The 14,454-nt window shown below is 40.6% G+C and overlaps 1 protein-coding gene across 3 annotated transcripts in view; it reads right to left on the bottom strand.

Annotated features, from left to right (window-relative positions):
* fbxl17 (F-box and leucine-rich repeat protein 17) overlaps positions 1-14,454 on the bottom strand; it is a 745,649-nt gene that overhangs the window by 713,659 nt on the left and 17,536 nt on the right. For all 3 annotated transcript variants that reach the window (XM_078214702.1, XM_078214700.1, XM_078214701.1), the window contains exon 4: positions 582-839. In XM_078214702.1, coding sequence (XP_078070828.1) covers positions 582-839 — 258 coding nt within the window. The remainder of the gene's footprint in view (positions 1-581; positions 840-14,454) is intronic.

Raw genomic sequence — 14,454 nt, 5'->3', positions numbered from 1 at the left:
TTTAGGTAACAAAGAACCATCAACAAATAAATGAAAGCATTCTGTACTCATAGCAGTTAAGTTTCAAGTTAAAACCCATAATTCCTCAACTATCAGGAGCCAAGTGAAGTCACGCTGCTGCAGCACTAAATAGGAGACAATTTACCGAAAGATGGAGGGAAAGTAAATACTAAACTTCAACTTACATGTGCATCACTTCCAACTGGTAGGACCAAAGAGCATTGGACATCAACCCACTCGCTTGCACATCCAACTAATGTTTTCCTACCACAATAATTTATGCCATGTGTTTTCCAGTTACTGAAGCAGTTTGCCAGTAATACTTCCGAGGCCCAGTAATTTTAACAAATTAGGTAGCAAACGTAACATCAAAATAGGCTAACCCAATCCCATGTGAATGAAGTGCATTTATTTTCTAATGAATCTGCTAAGATGTTACAAGCACATTCTACTAATACCACAGCACTAAATTGCCTGACCATGACTGAAATATGCTCGCAGGAAATATGGCCTCAAAGAAGTTCAAAAAGCTGTTGAATTAAAACTTGAAATACAAAATGAACAAGTAATTAAGTGAAAACCTGCTGTAAGGATTCATCTGTAAGCTTATCCTGGTTTCCCACATGTACTTTCTGAAGAAAAGGGCAATGGCAAGCGATTGCAATGAGAGAAATGTCACTGAGCTGTTTGCATCGATATGCAATATATTTCTGTAGTCCTGGGCTTTGTGATGCTATCGAACTCACTCCTGTATCAGAAATACTTCGACAATCGGAAACATTAATTTGAATTGTGTTTCGATTCTTTGACGCAATTCTCTTAAGTACATCATCAGTGATCTGTCAAGAAACAAGAACACAAATAAGAGCTTTATTTTTGAAATTGTGCATTCAATAATTAATCCATCAATATCAAATTATCAATATCATAAACAATCTGTTTAATTTTCATCTCAGAAGTTCTACTTTGCAGGGCTGAAAGAAAACACGGTCTCTAGGGAGTGATCACTCAAAAGAAAGCTAATAAAATCTCTAATGGATATACCAACAGTTTCTGTTATCAAGTGTGAATATATTAAAATGTTGCATCATATAACGTATGTGTGATAAAATATTATTTCTTAGAACAAAAATGCCAACATTAAGCACTCCCAGAAAGTCCAAAGATGTGCGGGTTAGGTTGATTGGCCATGCTAAAATTGCCCCTTAGTGTCCTGAGATGTGTAGGTTAGAGGGATTAGCAGGTAAATGTGTAGGGATATGGGGATAGGGCCTGGGTGGGATTGTGGTCGGTGCAGACTTGATGGGCCGAATGGCCTGTTTCTGCACTGTAGGGTTTCTTTGATTTCTTTGAAAGGTGTAACAAAGGCAAAAACTGCACCCAGAGTAATGTCTCCTCCACTTTGGGCCCATCAAACTGTTTGAATGCAATAATCAACACTTTTCCATGCGAGCCACTCTCAACAGACGCTTCAGATTTTGGCTTCTTCCGCTTTGTGGACTGACCTCCAGGGGAAAGAATTCGATTCATAATGTCTAAATTCATGGAATATGTGACTAGCATATGGGACTGGATTCAATCTCAGGTCCCAGTGCTGGCTAACTACAATAATAAGTTCCAGCGTTGCTGTTCCTACAGATGGATTAAAATATACAATTTAAATTAGAGTTGAGAGCTAGAAAATATCTGTCTAGATTTTAACTGATTTCATTGATTTGATTTATTATTGTCACATGTATTAGTATACAGCGAAAAGTATTGTTTCTTGTACGCTGTACAGACAAAGCATACCGTACATAGAGGAGAAAAGGAGAGGGTGCAGACTGTAGTGTTACAGTCATAGCTAGGGTGTAGAGAAAGATCAACTGAAAGGTCATTGGAGAAACGTCTTCTGTTAAAAAGTACATTTCTGATGTTCAGTCCCCCCACCCGATTCTCTGCAAAGATGCCTGATCCTCACCCAACCTCAATTCAGCTTGCACAATCCAAGTTATTTGATCATCAAGAAATCAGGATATCAGCTAATCCAAGACATTCCAGTTCTCAGTTCTTAATTGTGTTCTTCAACTATGATAAAGAAGTTAAAGAAGTGAGATGATGATAACAAAAGCAAAATACGGAACTCCTATGTAATTGGGAAATCAAATCAAGCATTTGCAAGTGCAGGAAGAAGTTGGGATGTGGAACTAAATTGGACTAACAAAGCTATGAACAGCTGAACGGCCCCTGTCTGTGTTACAAGATTCGATGTTTGAACCGAAGCCCGTATAATTAGTAATATATGAACTTCTAATTTCATAGAATCATAGAATGATTACAATGCACAAGAAGGCCATTCAGCCCATCATGCCCATGCAAGTTCTACCAAGAAGAGCTCAGCAAGTCAAACTCCCCCAGCCTTGTCCACAACCCTGCAATTGTTTCCCCTTCAAGTACCTTTGCAATTCCCTTTAGAAAGGCGCAAATGAAACTGCCTCTACCACACACTCAGGCACTGAATTCCAGATCCTAACCACTCACGGCATGAAAATGTTTTCCTCATGTTGCCGCTGCTTCTTTTACCATTCACTTTAAACTGGTGCCCTCCATTTCTTAACACTTGCGTGAATAGAAAGTTTCCCCCTACCTATTCTGTCCAGACCCCCTAAATTTTGAATATCTCCATCAAATTCCCTCACTACCTTCACTTCTTTGAAAAGACAATGGCCCCAGCTTCTCCAATTTATTTATGTAACTCAAGTTCCTCATCCCCATAAAACTTTTCTTCACCCTCTCAGAAGCTGTACATTCTTCCTAAAGTGAGATACCCAGAACTGGACACAACACTCAACATTTGAGGCTGAGCCAACCTTTTGCAAAGATTTATCATAACTTCCTTGTTTTTGTACTCAATGCCTCGATTTATAAATTTTATCTGCCATCTGTATTTGCTCTTCCTGAAGTCTATCACAATCCTCTTCTTAGTTCACAATGCTTATAAATTTTGTATCATCTGCAAATTTCCAAATTGAACTCTGGACACCCAAGTCTAGATCATAAAGCAGTGGTCCTCGTGCTGACCCCTGAGAAAACCCAATGTATACTTTGCCCGGTCTAAAAAACAACCAATCATCACTATCCTGTTTCTTGTCACTCAACCAACTTCATAACCACTCTGCCACATTCCCTTTGATTCCATGATCTTCAACTTTGTTGGCTGGCCTATTAATATTTTCAGCCTGTTTTTTTGTTTAACTAAATTAACCAATCAATCTGCTATTTACATGTGACTTGCATCTTACTGGACGTGATCTGGAAGTGGAGTAAAAAGCGTGGATTTCTGATGATGCTAAATGGGTGAAAACAATGACTGTCTTCATGCAGCAAAACAGAAATGTCATATTCAGAATGACATTCATAAACTTAGCAAAATGACCTGTGCTAAATGGAAATGCTAAATCTGTGTCCAACTTCTAACTTAGAATCATAGAATCACTACAATGCAGAAGGAGGCCATTCGACCCATCAAGTCTGCACCGACACTCTAGACAGTGCATCTTAGAACCACAAAATACATACAGTGCAGAAAAGAGACTATTCAGCCCATCGAGCCTCCACCAACTCTCCGACAGAGCACCTTACCGAGGCCCACACCCCCACCTTATCCCCGCAACCCCATGCATTTACTCCGCTAATCCCCCGAACCTACACATCTTGGACACTAAGGCCAACTTAGCATCGCCAATCCACCTAACTTCCTCCAACCTAAAGCAGTTTCAGTCATTTGTTCTGGGCTCAGATAAAGCACTGTTACAATAAATAGTTTCCCTAATTTTAGTTTTGTTTTAACATTCTGTAATTGTTTGAAAGTTACTAACTGCTCCAAGTATTTTGCCAGCCATTTGAGGAAATCACGCGAAATAACAGTTTGATAAGTCAGGCACAATTTGGTTCCAGATTATTCTGTTCTCAGTGAATATAAGTATTCTTGCAAAGTTGCATTTACCACCCAATTAATTTTTATGGATGCAAATATGGAAGGACAAGTTTTATTTTCCCAAGTAATTAGAATTCAATTGTCACCTTCACAAAAACTATCTTGTGAATGATTCATCTATAACTGCAACTGTTAACTTTCTGAAAAAGTAAATTTTCTGAAAGGTTATAACCATACGACACTTCAGGAGAATACAACACAAAAGGAAGGATGAGTCAGAAATGTGAACAGAAACCTTACCCACACAACACCTCCACAGAGTTCAACCAATGAGCTACATAAACATGTCTTCAAAATAATGAAAATTAACAGGAATTATTGGCATTCAATTCAGAAATGTGCCTCAGTAAAGTGGGTTTAATAAGTACATAAGAGCAGGAATAAGCAATACAGCCTTTCAAGCCTACTCTGCCATTCCATAAGATCATGGTTGATATAATTTTGGCTTGAATTCCACTTTCTAGCTTGTTCCCCATAGCTCTCAACCCACCTAAAGTTTCCCTGCCCATCTCATCCTTGAATATATATGATTCAAGCTCCACAGCATTTGGAGCAAATAATTAGAAAGATTCATGATCCTCTGAGAAAAGAAAGTCCTCCTCATCCCAGTCTTAAATAAGTAAAAGCACAAACTGCTCTACCTTCCCTTGCAAGACAAGCCCCTTATCTCAGGAATCAACCTAGAGAGCCACCGCTGAACTACCTTTGATACAAGTATAACCCTCCTCAAATAAGGAGACCAAAGATGTATGAAGTCCTGCTGGTGTGGTCTCATCAATGCCTTGTACCGTCTTGGCAAGACTTTCCTACTTTTGTCTGAACGCACAAGCTATGAGCCATTTGGCCCCATCAGCTCACGCCACCATTCAATAGATCATAGCTGCTCTGATTGTGGTCGCAATGCCACTATCCTACCTAACCCCGATACCCCTCAAATATTTTTAAGGCAGAAGAAGATACCTCTACTACTCTCAGATAAAAGAGTTCCACAGATTCTCAATCCTGCAAGAAAAAAAGTTCTCATCTGTATTAAATTGAAAACCCTTTATTCCTTTATTTTTAAATTGTGTTCCTTAATTCTCGTCTCTCTTACAATGGCAAACATCCTTTTCGCATCCACTGTCAAGACCCCTCAGGATCTTATATGTTTCAATAAAATCACTTCTCATTCTTCCAAACTCCAATGGATTTGGCCCAATCTTTCCTCACAAGATAACTCCCTCATCTCAGGAATCAGTTGAAAGAACCTTTATTGAATTGAGTTGAATTCAATTATGTCCTTTCTTAAATAAGGAGGCCAAAACTGTACACAGTACTCCAAATGTGGTCTCACCAATGCCATGCACAATGCTAGAAAATTATCCTTACTTTTACATTCCATTCCCTTTATATTAAATGATAACATTCTATTTGCTTTCCTAATCACTTGTTATACTGCATACTAACTTGTTGTGATTCACATAACTGGACACCCAAATTCTCCATACCTCAAATCTCTCTCCATTCAGATTATATAGAACATAGAACATAGAACATTACAGCGCAGTACAGGCCCTTCGGCCCTCAATGTTGCGCCGACCTGTGAAACCAATCTAAAGCCCCTCTAACCTACACTATTCCAATATCATCCATATGTTTATCCAATGACCCTTTAAATGCCCTTAATGTTGACGAGTCCACTACTGTTGCAGGCAGGGCATTCCACGCCCTTACTACTCTCTGAGTAAAGAACCTACCTCTGACATCTGTCCTATATCTATCACCCCTCAATTTAAAGCTATGTCCCCTCGTGCTAGCCATCACCATCCGAGGAAAAAGGCTCTCACTGTCCATCCTATCTAATCCTCTGATCATCTTGTATGCCTCTATTAAGTCACCTCTTAACCTTCTCTCTAATGAAAACAGCCTCAAGTCACTCAACCTTTCCTCATAAGACCTTCCCACCATACCAGGCAACATCCTGGTAAATCTCCTCTGCACCCTTTCCAATGCTTCCACATCCTTCCTATAATGCGGCGACCGGAACTGTACGCAATACTCCAAGTGCGGCTGCACCAGAGTTTTGTACAGCTGCAACATGACATCATGGCTCTGAAACTCAATCCGTCTACCAATAAAAGCTAACACACTGTACGCCTTCTTTCTTTATTCTTCCTACCAAAATGGACAAACTCACATTTAGAACATAGAACATAGAAAGCCACAGCACAAACAGGCCCTTCGGCCCACAAGTTGCGCTGATCATATCCCTACCTCTAGGCCTATCTATAGCCCTCAATCCTATTAAATCCCATGTACTCATCCAGAAGTCTCTTAAAAGACCCCAACGAGTTTGCCTCCACCACCACCGACGTCAGCCGATTCCACTCACCCACCACCCTCTGAGTGAAAAACTTACCCCTGACATCTCCTCTGTACCTACCCCCCAGCACCTTAAACCTGTGTCCTCTCGTAGCAACCATTTCAGCCCTTGGAAATAGCCTCTGAGAGTCTACCCTATCCAGACCTCTCAACATCTTGTAAACCTCTATCAGGTCACCTCTCATCCTTCGTCTCTCCAGGGAGAAGAGACCAAGCTCCCTCAACCTATCCTCATAAGGCATGCCCCCCAATCCAGGCAACATCCTTGTAAATCTCCTCTGCACCCTTTCAATGGCTTCAACATCTTTCCTGTAATGAGGTGACCAGAACTGCGCGCAGTACTCCAAGTGGGGTCTAACCAGGGTCCTATAAAGCTGCAGCATTATCTCCCGACTCCTAAACTCAATCCCTCGATTAATGAAGGCCAGTACGCCGTACGCCTTCTTGACCGCATCCTCCACCTGCGAGGCCGATTTAAGAGTCCTATGGACCCGGACCCCAAGGTCCTTCTGATCCTCTACACTGCTAAGAATGGTACCCTTCATATTATACTGCTGCTTCATCCCATTGGATCTGCCAAAATGGATCACTACACACTTATCCGGGTTGAAGTCCATCTGCCACTTCTCCGCCCAGTCTTGCATTCTATCTATGTCTCGCTGCAACTTCTGACATCCCTCCAAACTATCCACAACACCACCTACCTTGGTGTCGTCAGCAAACTTACCAACCCATCCCTCCACTTCCTCATCCAGGTCATTTATGAAAATGACAAACAGCAAGGGTCCCAGAACAGATCCCTGGGGCACTCCACTGGTCACTGACCTCCATGCAGAGAAAGACCCCTCCACAGCCACTCTCTGCCTTCTGCAGGCAAGCCAGTTCTGGATCCACAAGGCAACAGCCCCTTGGATCCCATGCCCTCTCACTTTCTTAAGAAGTCTTGCATGGGGGACCTTATCGAACCCCTTGCTGAAGTCCATATAGACCACATCCACCGCTCTTCCTTCGTCAATGTGTTTGGTCACATTTTCAAAGAACTCAACCAGGCTCGTAAGGCACGACCTGCCCTTGACAAAGCCGTGCTGACTACTTTTGATCATACTAAACTTCTCTAGATGATCATAAATCCTGTCTCTCAGGATCCTCTCCATCAACTTACCAACCACTGAGGTTAGACTCACCGGTCGGTAATTTCCCGGGCTGTCCCTGTTCCCTTTCTTGAATATAGGGACCACATCTGCAATCCTCCAATCCTCCGGAACCTCTCCCGTCTCCATCGACGATGCAAAGATCATCGCCAAAGGCTCCGCAATCTCCTCCCTCGCCTCCCACAGTAACCTGGGGTACATCCCATCCGGTCCCGGCGACTTACCAACCTTGATGCCATTCAATAGTTCCAACACATCCTCTTTCTTTATGTCCACATGCTCGATCCTTTCTGTCCACCGCAAACCAGCAGTACAACCACCCAGATCCCTTTCCACCATGAAATTTCCCACATCATTTTCCATCAGCCAAATTTTTACTACTCGCTTAACCTATTATCCCTTTGTAGACTCCTCATGTGCACTTCACAACTTACTTTCCTACTTATCTTTGTGTATTCAGCAAATTTAGTAATATTTGGTTCCTTTATCCAAATCAGTGATATATTGAGGCCCCAGCACAGATCCATGTGGCACCCAGTCTTACATATTTCCAACCCAAAAGCAACCCGTTTAAGCCAATTCTGTTTCTTGTTAGCTAGCCAATCGTCTATGTTCGTATGTTATCCCTTAGGCCATGAGTTCCACTTTGTGTAGTAACCTTTGATGTGGCACTTTGTCAAATGCCTTCTGGAATTCTAAGTACACTGCATTCATAGATTCCCCATTATCCACATTGCTAGTTACTTCCTTCTCTTACGCAAAACCACATTGACTCTGCCATAACATCTTTAATAGTAGCTTCAAACATTTTCCCTACGAGAGATGTTAAACCAACTGGCCTTTTTGCTTTTTGTCTCCCTCCTTTCTTGAATAGAGGAGCCACATTTGGTATTTTCCAATCTGATAGGACCTTTCCAGCTTCAGGGGAATTTTGGAGAATTAAAAGCAATGCATCTACTATCTCGGCAGCCACTTCTTTTAAGACCCTAGGATGAAGTCCATCAGGACCTGAGGACTTATCAGCTTTCAACTCTAATAATTTTCTCAGTACACTTTCCCTGGTGATTATAATTGTTTTAATTTCTTTCCTCCTTTTCACCCCTTGATTCACAATTATTTCTGGGATGTTATTTGTATCCTCTACAGTGAACACAGATGTAAATAATAGTTCAATTCATCCAACATTTCCTTATCTTCCATTACTAATTCTCTGGACTTAATTTCTAGGGGAAAGAATAATCGCTTTACCTATTCTTTTCTTTTTTAAATACCTGTATTTAGTCTTGGTGTTTCCTCACAACCTACTTTCCAGAATCAAAGGAATTTTGGAAGATTACAACAAAATGCATCCAATTTCTCTGCAGCCACTTTTTTTAAGAATCAAGTCCATCAGGCCCTGGAAACTTGTTAGCCTTTACTCCCAGTTGGTTGCCGAGCACTTTTTTTCTGGTGATAGCAAGTTCCTCCCTCCCTTTTGCTCCCTGATCTTCGAATATTATTGAGTTGCTTTTCATGCCTTTATCTGGGAAGCCAGCTACAAAATAGTTGTTCAAAGTCCTCACCACTTCCTTGTTTCCCATTATTCCTTCCCAAGTCTCATCCTATAAGGAACCAACATTTACTTTAGCTGCCCTCTTCCTTTTCAAAATGTATAGAAGATCTTACCATCTGTTTCTATATTTCCTGCTAGTTTACTCTGAATCTATTTTCCCTTATTTTATTTTTATGAGTCATCTTTTACTAGTTTCCAATAATTTCCCAACCTTCTGACCTATTATAAATCTTCACAACATTCCTTGGCTCAATTCGAGGAAATGAAAATAGCAACAGGGTTCTCAAGTGTTTTAGAAAAGCTTCAATCAAGATAATTCTTTAAACAGAATGGCAAGCTCCCATTCCAACTGTTACTGATGCCTCCAGTCTTGCTTTTAGAAGCTACAGCTTTAAACATTGACTTTTACCTAAAATATGCCTTCAGAACTTACAAACCAACAATCCTTCACAAATCAAAGCCAATTATGTTCAGCTTTCAGCAAGTGACACTGGAGTATGACTAATTTAATGATTGATGAGACGCAAGAAAATTTCAGCAGGTTTAAAATCATGCTTACAACAACTGACAGAACCAGGGACTTGGACTGAGCATTCAGGGGCAACACAGAAACAGGAGCAGGGCATTAAGCACCCATCCCCCAAAGCCTCTTCAGTCATTCAATTAAAACAGAGCTAATCTGTGTATCAACTCCATTTATCCATCATGGTTCCAGATCCCTTGATGTAATAAAAATTAATCAATGTCAGTTTTGAAATGTTCAACTGATCTAGCCTTAATTGCTTTTTGGGTGAAGAGAACAGCAACTGAAACATCAATGTCGACCAAAAGCCCAAATAAACAGCCGCAACAAATTCACAGCTTTCAACTCATTTGGATTGTTGCCATAATAGAAGCAAAATACTGCAGATGCTGGAGATCTGAAATAAAAACAAAATGCTGGAAAAACTCAGCAGATCTGGCAGCATCTGTGGAGGGAGAAACAGAGCTATGGTCATGTCCAATTTGACTCTTCATTAACAACCATCCTTTCAACATCATTCAGAAGTGATTGCACCATTTGCAATTCTTTAAGTACCAACGCAGTCAGTGTCCATGGGCAGTAAGGCCAGGACAATATTCAGGCTTGGGCTGATAAGTGGCAAGGAATATTTGTGCACGCAAGTACCAGGTAATGATCACCTCCAACTAAAAAGAATCCAACCGTCTCCCCTTGACATTTAATGGTATTACCATCACTGAATGTCCTATCAACAACATCCTGGGGGTTACTACCAGCCATATAAATATTGTGGCTATAAGAGCAAGTCAGAGGTTAGCATTCTGTGGTGAGTAATTTGCCTCCTGACTTCCCAAAGTCTGTCTACCATCTACAATGGCTCAAGTCAGCAGTCATGAAATACTCCCCATCTGCCTGGATAAGTGCAACACTCAAGAAACAGGACACCATTCATGACAAAGTGCCCATCTGATCAGCAACCTAAACATTTGCTTGCTCCATCACCAAAGCATAGTTGCAGTAGTGTGTACCATATACAAGATGCACTGCAACAGCGCTCGATCTCTACAACCTAGGACAAGGGCAGCAGATGCATGGGGACACCACCGCCTGTAAGTTCCCGTCCAAGACACGTGTAAACCTGACTTGGAACTATGTTACTATTCCTTCATTGTTGTTGGGTTAAAGTCCTGAAACTTCCCCCTTAACAGCACCATAGATGTATCTACATCACATGAACTTCAACAGTTCAAGAAAATAGCTCACCACCACCTTTTCAAAAGCAATTAGAGATGAACAACAAATACTAACCTCGCCAGCAACACCCCACATTCCATGAAATAATAAAAATGTGCTCAGCACAAGGAAAAGAGAACAAGGCATAACTAGGTTTCCGATGGGTTACCACATAGACGGTTTTGAGCGGTGTTGTGAGGGGAGAGCTAGATGCTTGTCAAGAAAAAGAGGTGTTTAATAAAGGATTGAAGACACACTAAAAGATTGGTTTTGGCAAACTTTTGAAGGTATCAAGTAATGGAGTATTTCTTAAATGGATTTGGGAGGAATTAGTTGGAGGATAAAGATTTAATCAATATTGGACCAGTATGAAGTGGTCAAGAGAAGGGAAAGAAAATGAATAGAACTCCTGAGCAAAAGGTCACACAGCACACAATGAGAATCATTGAGTAAATGGGGGATGAGGGTCACAGAGCCAATGGAAATATACAAGAATCCCCATTGTGTGCAACTTTACATGGGAGAGCAGTTGCAAGATCCTTTTTACGCAATAGATCCTTACATTGATTAGATGTTGAAAATGCGAGGGTACACATTTCATCACTCTCTGCCTCTTGCCTTCAATAACTCACCTCACCTGCTTTCTTTCCACCTTCAACCATGAACTTATTGACTGGCAATGGAGGCTCGCAAGGCTGAATGGCTAACTCCAATTGCTATTTGTTTTCTTATGTGCAGCCAGTAGCAGAGGAATATTGGGAAATGTTTACTGAAGTGAATATTATTTAAAGGGAGATTAAATAAAGGAATAAAATCGCATGTTATCTCTTTGGTACAAATTATCCTGATCCTTTGTGAGGCAACAAGCCTCACACTGACCAAGGAAGATACAGCAATCAGGTCCAATGGCCTTAAAGGGCCCATCAGGTTCCTCACAACTGTCCTGTAGCAGTATAATTGATTACGCATTGCATGATACAACTCTCCTGTCATTATAAAACATGACATCCTCGAACCAACTGTGAGCAACAACTGGGGAAATCAGGGAATCAAATTTTAAAGAATCTGGGTTCTGACTTTTGAGTTTAAGTGTTCTGCTCAGGTGTATAATGGGTGCAGAAAATGCAAGGAGTTGTTTTACAAAACATCAGAATATTTGAGGTGTAGAGTTTTAAATTGTTGACCTAAACACGTGAACCAAAATATTTGCAATACAAATCACATTTCAAATGGAACAAGTGAATCACACACACAAAATAAAAAGTAATGCAGAAATTATTCTTGTTCAGAAAATACTGTATGGCAGATCAACTGCTGTTAAGATACTGTTAATAATTTCTGCAGAAGGAAAAATAGCTCAATATTGAAAATGCAACTACGCCAAGGATGAAAATAGCTCAAAATTAAATTTGTTGGAACAGAATCGTCATTTTAATAAGTTGCACTGCAAGAATACAAAGGAAAAGCCACAAAGTATTTTTGATTTTGAATACAGGAAAACCACAACTGACTGTATTCATTTTTTAAGCCACAATGCAACAAACCACTGTTTAAAAGGAAACATACCAGATTCTTATTTATGGAAAGGTTCTGTCAACATACATCTGAAGGCACTGAACAGAACTTAAGAACAATACAGCACAGGAACAGGCCCTTTGGCCCTCCAAGCCCGCGCCGCTCCCTGGTCCAAACGAGACCATTCTTTTGTATCCCTCCATTCCCACTCCGTTCATGTGGCTATCTAGATAAGTCTTAAATGTTCCCAGTGTGGCCGCCTCCACCACCTTGCCCGGCAGCACATTCCAGGCCCCCACCACCCTCTGTGTAAAATACGTCCTTCTGATATCCGTGTTAAACCTACCCCCCCTCACCTTGAACCTATGACCCCTCGTGAACGTCGCCACCGACCTGGGAAAAAGCTTCCCGCCATTCACCCTATCTATGCCTTTCATAATTTTATACACCTCTATTAGGTCTCCCCTCATCCTCCGTCTTTCCAGGGCGAACAACCCCAGTTTACCCAATCTCTCCTCATAACTAAGCCCCTCCATACCAGGCAACATCCTGGTAAACCTCCTCTGCACTCTCTCTAAAGCCTCCACGTCCTTCTGGTAGTGTGGCGACCAGAACTGGACGCAGTATTCCAAATGCGGCCGAACCAAGGTTCTATACATCTGCAACATCAGACCCCAACTTTTATACTCTATGCCCCGTCCTATAAAGGCAAGCATGCCATATGCCTTCTTCACCAAGGCACTAAGATTCTCCTACCCTTAATGCACAATGCCTCAAAAGTCTCTCCTCCAGGAAAAATACCATTCAAACCTGAGTGTACCTGAATGTTTTGTCTTTCAGCCTACTGAGGATCCCTTTCATTTCATACAGAAGTCACAATTCTTTTCTTGGTGATCTCTGATTAGGTAGGACATGTTTCTCAAGACATTTTTGCAAATGCTTTAAAACTTAATTATGCATAATATTTATTATGTTCCTTTTACCCTCATTTTGAAGTCTATTTACACGTTTTGTTTGTAATGTAGTTCACCAAAATGCCAGAGGTGAGATGCGGAAACCATTTTTACCCAGCGAGTTATCTGTAATGCTCTTACATTAGGAATATTCTAAAGGGAGTTGGATAAATACTCTTGAGGGAAGAGAATTGCAGGGGAATGGGTCAAATAAGATAGCTCTTTCAGAGGCATGATGGTCCAAATGGCCTTGTGCTATGATTTAAGTTATGTTTCTATGAAGAGATTAAATTGGAGTATTGACATGTCTCCTATTGACTTGGAGTGATTTAATATTGTTAATTTTTCACCACGTTAAGTTAGAAAATATTATTTTTAAATCATGATGCTTTACAACTGCATAGATAAACAGAAATTCTAAGGTGAACTTTTGAACTGAGACTGACCCTCAGAGCATCAGCAGATTTTAAATGAAGTAACTACCTGTTTAACAGAAAAGCCAACTGGGAATGTGAGATGACCTCAAATTTGACAGCAGTGATATTATTGATACTAAGGCTAAAATATCTGAGTAAACATCAATTTTAATTAGAGTTTAAAACCAAAAACCAGTGCAGAATGATACAGAATCAACGACAGGTCAACAGTTTTACTTGGTGGAATAACAATTATAGGTAACAGAGAAATGTGCACAAAGAGAACAAAACAAGGAATTATACTAATATCATTAGTTGAACAAAAAGCTCATTAGTGACAAAATCAACTACTAATGTGGTTTGGGCCATTAATTTCTCCTTACATTAATTGATTTTTAAACATTGGGAATCATCATGCAATGTTAAACCATACTAGTGGTGACTTAGTAGGGAATAAAAGAAAAACATGTAAGTGAATTATTGCAAGAATCCGAATTTGAAGGTTTTATTTGATCAATCAGAATGCTGAGCTCAATGCATGAACATGCTTTTGCAACAACCAGATTTGGCTTTAACTACTATATAGATTTAGTTGTGCTATTCGCAGGATGCACTCCACCAACTCACCAAACTTCTTCAACAACTCCTCACAAATCCACCACTTATACCAACACTGAAGGACAAGAACAGCAGGTGCACAAGAAAACTATCACTTCCAAAGCAGGATGGTGCGTGATTTGGAATATATCACCATTCTTTCACTATCTCTGGATCAAAATTCTGAAAGCCCCTACC

Source organism: Mustelus asterias, chromosome 6 (genome assembly GCF_964213995.1).
Source record: "Mustelus asterias chromosome 6, sMusAst1.hap1.1, whole genome shotgun sequence".
NCBI classification, from domain to species: Eukaryota; Metazoa; Chordata; class Chondrichthyes; order Carcharhiniformes; family Triakidae; genus Mustelus; species Mustelus asterias.
Note: the sequence above shows the minus strand (reverse complement) of the source record. Positions and strands in the feature narration are given on the sequence as shown.